Source organism: Notothenia coriiceps, unplaced genomic scaffold (assembly GCF_000735185.1).
Source record: "Notothenia coriiceps isolate Sejong01 unplaced genomic scaffold, NC01 NC01_scaffold00002826, whole genome shotgun sequence".
NCBI lineage: Eukaryota > Metazoa > Chordata > Actinopteri > Perciformes > Nototheniidae > Notothenia > Notothenia coriiceps.
Window position 1 is genome coordinate 109918 of NW_011335527.1, and position 7356 is coordinate 117273.

Sequence of the window (7356 nt, forward strand, 5' to 3'; positions counted from 1 at the left end):
ACTTATTGTAGCTTTTGTGCATATAAAAAAAAAACCTTTGATTCTCAAAAAAGGATGTTGAAAAAACTCCTTGACTGACTCTGTTTATAGTTGTCGTTCTTAGACAGTAGGGCACTTCACTATCCAACAACATTAAATACAATCATCTCTAGAGCACTGGTTCCCAACCTGGGGGGGCGCCAAAGACCACAGGGGGGGTGCCGTCCTGTATTTTCTTCGTACGGGAATCCAAATGAATTAATCCTGAGTCCAATAACCATCAAAGTCACAGTTATAGCATTATTATAGCGTTATAGCATTTGTGTGTGTGTGTGGGTGGGGGGGGGGGGGGCGCGACTTCCAACAGGAGTCATTTGGGGGGGCTCTTGGGAAAAAAGGTTGGGAACGCCTGCTCTAGAGCTGTAATGGTTAGTCAACAACTTGGTTAGTTGATAGCAAAAAGTAAACTTTCTCCGTGAGATTATATGTTTGGGTTTTGGAATAACGAAGCAAGACATTTAAAGACATCACCGTGGACTTTGAGTAAACGGGATGGACATTTTTTACTTTTTTCTGTCATTTTGATAACTGAAATCGGTTCATGTAGAAGATATCCAGCAGGTAAATAAATAATGAAAATAATGGTTGATTGCAGACTTAATTCACATGCTTCTCAAAATGTAAACTCTGACGGTATGTATGAGAGAACTCGTAGCCCAGCTGCTGTTATTGATCTGAACCTCTTAAAGTGTTGATAAACCCTCCCGTAGTTTGTCCCCAGTTTTGAAAGACGTTACCTCAAAGGTGTGATGAAAGGCTCCGTAGTCGATGTCGAAGAAGCCCTCTGCCAGCAGCATCATGGGGCTGAACCTGTGACCCCACATCACCTCGTCCGCTAGGTAGGAGCTCCTCGCCTGGCACGTCATGCCTGCACAGAGACCAGCATACTGATGAGTACACACATTCACTAATGCTTATGACTAGAGATGTCCCGATCCGATCACGTGATTTTCAAAAGATCGGAATCGGGAGAAAAAAAATCGGGGATCGGGATTTTCTTTTTTTTTTTTTTTTAAATACTTTTTTTTTTTTTATTCAATGTTACAAAACAAAAATGACCATGTTCAAGTCTTAAAGTCAACCTGAGGCCTTAGTTTTGGTTTCAAATTACACAACATCATGTATGTGTTGCTTCTTTGGGGCTTGTTCTCATAGACCTGGTTGCTTATTTCTCTCAAATCTGGCAACAGAGTGGGCAGGGCGCAGTGTCTAATTGTAGCAGTAAGCTAACGAGTACTGATGGCTTTATTTTGTTTTGATCCAATGCTGCACAACTGAACTGATCCAATGCTGCTGTGAAAGAAAGAAGCTATATCCATGTTGGATAGAATATCCAATTTAAATAAAAAAATAACCTTAAGGGACAACTTGAATGCTTTTTTTTCTCTTAATGCATTGCATAAAGATCGGATCAGGAAAAATCGGTATCGGCAAATTGTCAAAATCAAATGATCGGAATCGGATCGGGAGCAAAAAGAGGTGATCGGGACATCCCTACTTATGACTCATTCAGACCCTTGTGTTGCATACGATGAAGGAACTCAGAGCAGAAAGTCAAAGTCAAACACACCAAGAGGCAATTCATTTAATCTCAATATGAATATTCTATAGTCTCTTCTTTGTTACTCTGCGCCGCACTCTGACTCAGATAATCAATATTTGGAGTAGGCAGAGACTCTACCTTTACCTCGTGGAAGACGCATTATGAATAGCTTTGGCTGTTCCTGCCAAAAAGTGAGGAACAGTTAGGTCCCAGAATGAATTGGACATAAGACAATATGAGAAGGGGAAACTATAACAAGAGATAAACACAGGCCATCTAAGTCTTCCATTGTAACTTCCTGATTTGTTTCTGACAGACCCTGTTTATAGTTCACTATCCAACAACATTAAATACAATCATAAATATAACAGAGGCGTTAAACTCTAGAGCTGCAATGATTAGCCAACAACTTGTTTAGCTGATAGAGAAAGTAACATCTATTTATTATTGAGATTCATAAATAAAAGAAAGAACATTTTCATGCCAGAAAATGCTGCTCTTAAATATTGACTTTTCTTGCTGTCCCTGTATTTTTATCTAAACGTTTTGACTGTCAAAGCAAGGGTCTTAGATTAACGGGATGGACCTTGTTTACTGTGTTCAGTAATTTGTAAAATTGGTGGAAGATAATCGTCATAATAAATTGAATGAAAATAATTGATAGTTTCAGCCCTCTGTATCTCTGCTTTTGAATGTGTAATCGTTGAGGAGATCAATGAGCAGAGATAACTCGTAGCCCAGCTGCGGTAAATGCTTTTCCCAATCAATATTCTTTGAATCCAGACCTCCTTAAAGTTTTAATAAATTGTCTTTTTAAAAAAACTCCATAGCCTGTGGGGTGTTTGGAGCTTTAGTAATGAAAACTGAGATGTGTTTGGATCCAAAACAAAGTGTGACTAACAGTGAGATGGTTCAAAAGGGGGTCAGTGTCGTGTTCAGGGGCAGATGAGTATTTACTGACACACACACACACACACACACACACACACACACACACACACACACACACACACACACACACACACACACACACACACACACACACACACACACACACACACACACACACACACACAGGGATGTGGATAGTTCCTCTGGCTGTAACTAATCTCCTCCTTACACAGAGATTTTAAATGAGTGATGGGAAAATACAGTATGAGAACAGATAATACACCACAGGAGAACGCTTGCTCCAGTGATTACCATCCAGTTTTATTTCCTTTAATATAACGTAGTCACATTTACCATTATCTAAACATATGTATAAGTATATTCCCCAACAACATCAGGCTCTCAAGCTTCCCGAAAGCCTGAAGAGACATATAGAGGTTTTAAAAAGACGTTTCTTTAGATCTCAACTCAGACATCCTGGAAGGGGTCATTTCATTGTTCTAATGGACAGCTTTGGACGGGGTTTGCTTTCTGTAAAACAGTGAAGGTGGTACAGTAATATCAGACAGCTGTATCTACAAGTTGAATTCCCTAATGCTCTATACTTGTTGTCGCAGCCGAACATGCATTTAGAACAAAGAGGCTGTTACAATTGAACAGTTATATTAAATTGCATTTAACATTATTTGTAATTTAGAAAATGATATTATTTCAAATATCCAACACTCATATTAAACCCATGAGTGATACAAAAAAGGGTTAATGGTGATAGTCATATGGATTATCCCGATATCATTATCAGCTCAATGTATTATTTGTTCTACAATTGTTAGTGTTCATTTAGATCGCAGTCATTTTTACAACGAAATGTTTCTGTTTACTTCATTTTCATTTTCCTTTGTTTACTTCAGTAAAACAGTGACATCACTATGTAACACTCTCGCTTCTTTTGGCTTGCACTCCAACTAATTGTACGTGATAGGCTAAGAGGCGGGGCATCTCTAAGCGGTTGACCAATCACAATAGAGCCGGCCAGCTAACCAATCAGAGCAGACTGGGCTCTGGTTTCAGACAGAGGGTGAAAAGTGGTGCTGCAGCACAGGCAGTGTGAGAACAATAAAGAGCTTTTTGAACATTAAAGCATGGAGACATGTCCCAGTAGAGACACAGAATACTAATATGAACCTGAACATGAATATAATATGGCCCCTTCAAGGGAAAATGGTTAACCCGAGGACAGATGGATTATGCCGTTTGCGTTCCTATTACTTCATAACTATTTTCGTCCCATTCCTCACCGGTAGCCTCCACCATTCCCTCCAGGATGACCACGATCTCAAAGTCCTCCTTCTGCAGCTGGGACTGAGACATGTCCCAGAACGGGGAATTTGAGTCGATCTCATGGGAGATGACCAGCGGAGAGACCAGGAAGAGACGATCATCGCCCGTCTCAAAGCCCACGCTGATGTCCGTCTGGTCCAGAGGGATGAACTCACCTGGAGGAGACGAGAAAAAACCGGAGGAGATGAGAAGGAAAGGAAGGGATTCTCTCTTTATCAATAAGTTAAGATCAGCATAACCACAGGCAGCTCTCTAAATCTGGATCATCAAAAAGCCGGTTAATATCAAATCTGCTTAGGTGAAAGGGGAATAATTATGATTTTGAAATGCACTCAAAAGGAAGTGCACATATCTTTTTAAGAGTTCTATAATTAGATAGTAGTTTCACACGTTGCATTGTCAGAAGTAGCATTAGCTTTTGTAGTAGTCATAGTAATCTATATCATTTTGCACTCAAAGCTTTTATTACGGTTTTTAAATGAAGCTTTGATGGCCTTTCATCTACTTTCATGACATTATCATCCTTATAAAAAAGTAATTTTTGGAATATAAATGTAATTGATGTCGCTGTTGATACAGGTATTCAACTCGGTTGACTCGTTTTTTTTTACCACAGTGAAAATGTTGTTTCTGAGAAGCCTGTAAATATGGAATAAAGCAGATCAATTCTTGAGGTAAAAATGTAAAATATAGTGTCACATGTTTTAAGTTTGGGTGAGAAGTACACCTTTTTTCTTTTCAATACATTTAAACACTATGGAGTTAGTTTAGAAATGTGTATCACTCATAGCCAACACTAATTAAAGAAATATTGTAAAACATAGGACAATGATAATATAGGAGTATAACTGTATCTGCAACTTTACAGAAGAACCAAGTGAAAACATAGAATGAGAATTTCAACAATATATATATTTCCCAAAGATATTGAAGTGACTGTTATTTGTATATATTGATTGTTGTGCTTTTATTTATGTCTTAATGTGTGCATATGTATACATGTGTCTGTTGATTGTGTTTATATATGGATATACATATTTTTAAATATATTTGTATTTTTGTATTTGGGATGTGGGAAACGGTATTCCGATCTCTGTCTGTACACACAAACTGAAAGTTGACTTTGACTTGAATATAAATACAGCGTTTGTCATTACGGCCCTTATTAGCAGCGAGTAAATGTGACTTTATGATAGTTAATTCTCTTGCAGCCTCACCCTCCTGGGTCTGTTTGGACTTGATGAGTTTGGCCCTCATGTTGGCCCCTACGATGTGGGAGCTGCGCAGGTCGCCCACCCTGAACATCAGGCAGAGCTTGTCGTCTCTCAGAGAGATGACGGCGTGTTTGGAGAACACCAGAGTCTCCGCTCGCTTGTTGGGCTGCGAGATCTTCACAAACATACAGCCCACCTGCACAGAGAGGGGGAGGGGGAGGCAACACTCTCAAAAAACTGAGGATTATTGTACTGTAGAAACAAAGGCATCCCTTGTCTTTCCAAAAATAACAGACAAAATGAGTGCTGATTACAAACGCTCGTCCATATTTAAAAAAAGAGCTGACTATTTCCAGTTCTCAGCGTTAAAACAGTGACTCTTGAATTAACCTCAGAATCAATATTTGTTAATATGAATAGTAAAAGAGCTCAGTGCTAATATGGCATCTTTCCAGATTGCAAGCCTGCATAAACATGATTCTGTGTGTGGATTCATCCTCATCAAAAGACTGCTTACTACTTGGAAAACATGGAGCTCTGTCAGCACTTTCCAAATAAATATTCTTTATCAGGAGGCCCACCATCTGCACCCGATTGGTGTCATTTTGTCTGCATGGACTAACAGGAGGCCTCCCTCGAATCAAACAGACTCTGATCAAACCGTTTTGTAATTTGTTTTATCTTATTACCAGGCATTTCAGAAAGGTGGGTTTTTCCCAAATGACATGTTATCATTTGAACATTAAACTGAGAATCTAAAATGTGATTTGAACGGTTTTTAGTTTCCTTTAATCTGTGTTAAAGCAGGCTATGTGTTAGACAAACATCTGCACACATAAATATTAGATTAGTCCTCACTAGGGTCAGCAAAAAGCTCAGTGTCAGTAAGACGTGTTTTTAAAGATCATGCCCTGTCATTTTAGGCATAGGCGGATTTTGCGGGGGGGCAGGGGGGACATTGCCCCCCCTAGTGGCTGAAATATGTTACAGCATTACTACGTCTAAAACTGTTCCAATACAAATATTTCTTTGTATCAATATTTGAATAGATGTGATATAATGATTGTTACAATACAAATCTGAATAATATCATGTTTTGTTTGAAATAATTTCATTTTTGAGCAGTCGAATGTTGTGACGTGTGTGTGTGAAGTATGAGGTTAAAGGCAAGTTCCCTTGCTTTTTTTTTGCATACAAGTGATTCAGCTATTGTTTTACAATAATTAGCAGTAGGCCTAATGAGTATGCAGCGATTTTTAAAATGTCCAATTTCTGTGACGTTTAAGGCGTCTACTTCTGCACTAAGTAGGACACTGGTTAATAATATTGTAGCGTGTTCAAGTAACCAAGGGATATAGTAGTTATCAAATAAGTATAAGATGTGCACAGTTACGTTTTACAGTTATGTAATGCACTGTTGTTGGGGGGAGAGACCGCCCCTTCCATATGAGTGTGTGTGTACGGCGGGCATGAGGCGTGCATGACGGGACGAGTTGTGTTCGTATGTGGAAAAAGTCAGACTCAGTGCGGTGAACGCTGGCTTTATTGCTACTGTATCCGTAGCACCCCACGCAATAGTTGGGACTGTGTACTGACGTCAGTAAAAAAGTTTGCCCCCCCAAGCGCAAATGTCAAACTCCGCCTATGATTTTAGGTTTATAACAAAATATTAAACATTTGATTAAGAAGTGAAATTCTAGATATACGTAAAGTCTAATAGCCTCAAAATCTAATACCTGGGTAAAATGTACAAGGGAGATAACATCGTGTTTTCCTTAAATGAACACAATAATCATCTTTATCTTTAATATTTATCACAATGCATAAAACCTTCAACATAATCCCAATTGATGTAAACTATTATTTGATCTGTTTATGTGTTGCACTGTTGGAGGAGCCTGGGACCTAAGATGTTCCTTGTCATAGCTACACTGTAGCTTTGCACGTATGAGAATAAAAGCCTTGAAACTTGAAACCATCTGATCATATTCGCTACACATTGATAATCCTTTCTGTCCATGGTTCCCCTCTCTGGCTCACCATGAAGGCGTTGACCATGGAGCCCAGGATGGCCTGCAGCAGCAGCAGCATGGTGCCGACTGGACACTTGTCTGTGATGACACGGTGGCCGTATCCGATGGTGGTCTCCGTCTCGATGGAGAAGAGGAAGGCGGAGATGAAGCTGTTGACGTTGTGGACACACGGCGTCCACGTATCATCCTCCAGATGGTCCAGATCCCCCCTTTGAGAGGATAGAAAGGAGTGAGAGAAGGGAAGTGGGGAGGGTGACAAAGTGGGTGTCAAGAGGTAAAAAATAGAGAGCGAGAA

General features: G+C 39.6%; 1 protein-coding gene across 1 annotated transcript in view; it reads right to left on the reverse strand.

The window, feature by feature from the left end:
* The window catches only part of kcnj9 (potassium inwardly rectifying channel subfamily J member 9), a gene marked incomplete at its 5' end in the record, with an annotated part of 10713 nt that extends 3408 nt beyond the window's left edge, over positions 1–7305 (reverse strand). The window contains 4 exons of the mRNA XM_010765932.1: positions 777–907; positions 3772–3969; positions 5032–5224; positions 7069–7305. Of these exons, the coding sequence (XP_010764234.1) occupies positions 777–907; positions 3772–3969; positions 5032–5224; positions 7069–7305 (759 nt within the window). The remainder of the gene's footprint in view (positions 1–776; positions 908–3771; positions 3970–5031; positions 5225–7068) is intronic.
* Between the last annotated feature and the right edge of the window lie 51 nt (positions 7306–7356).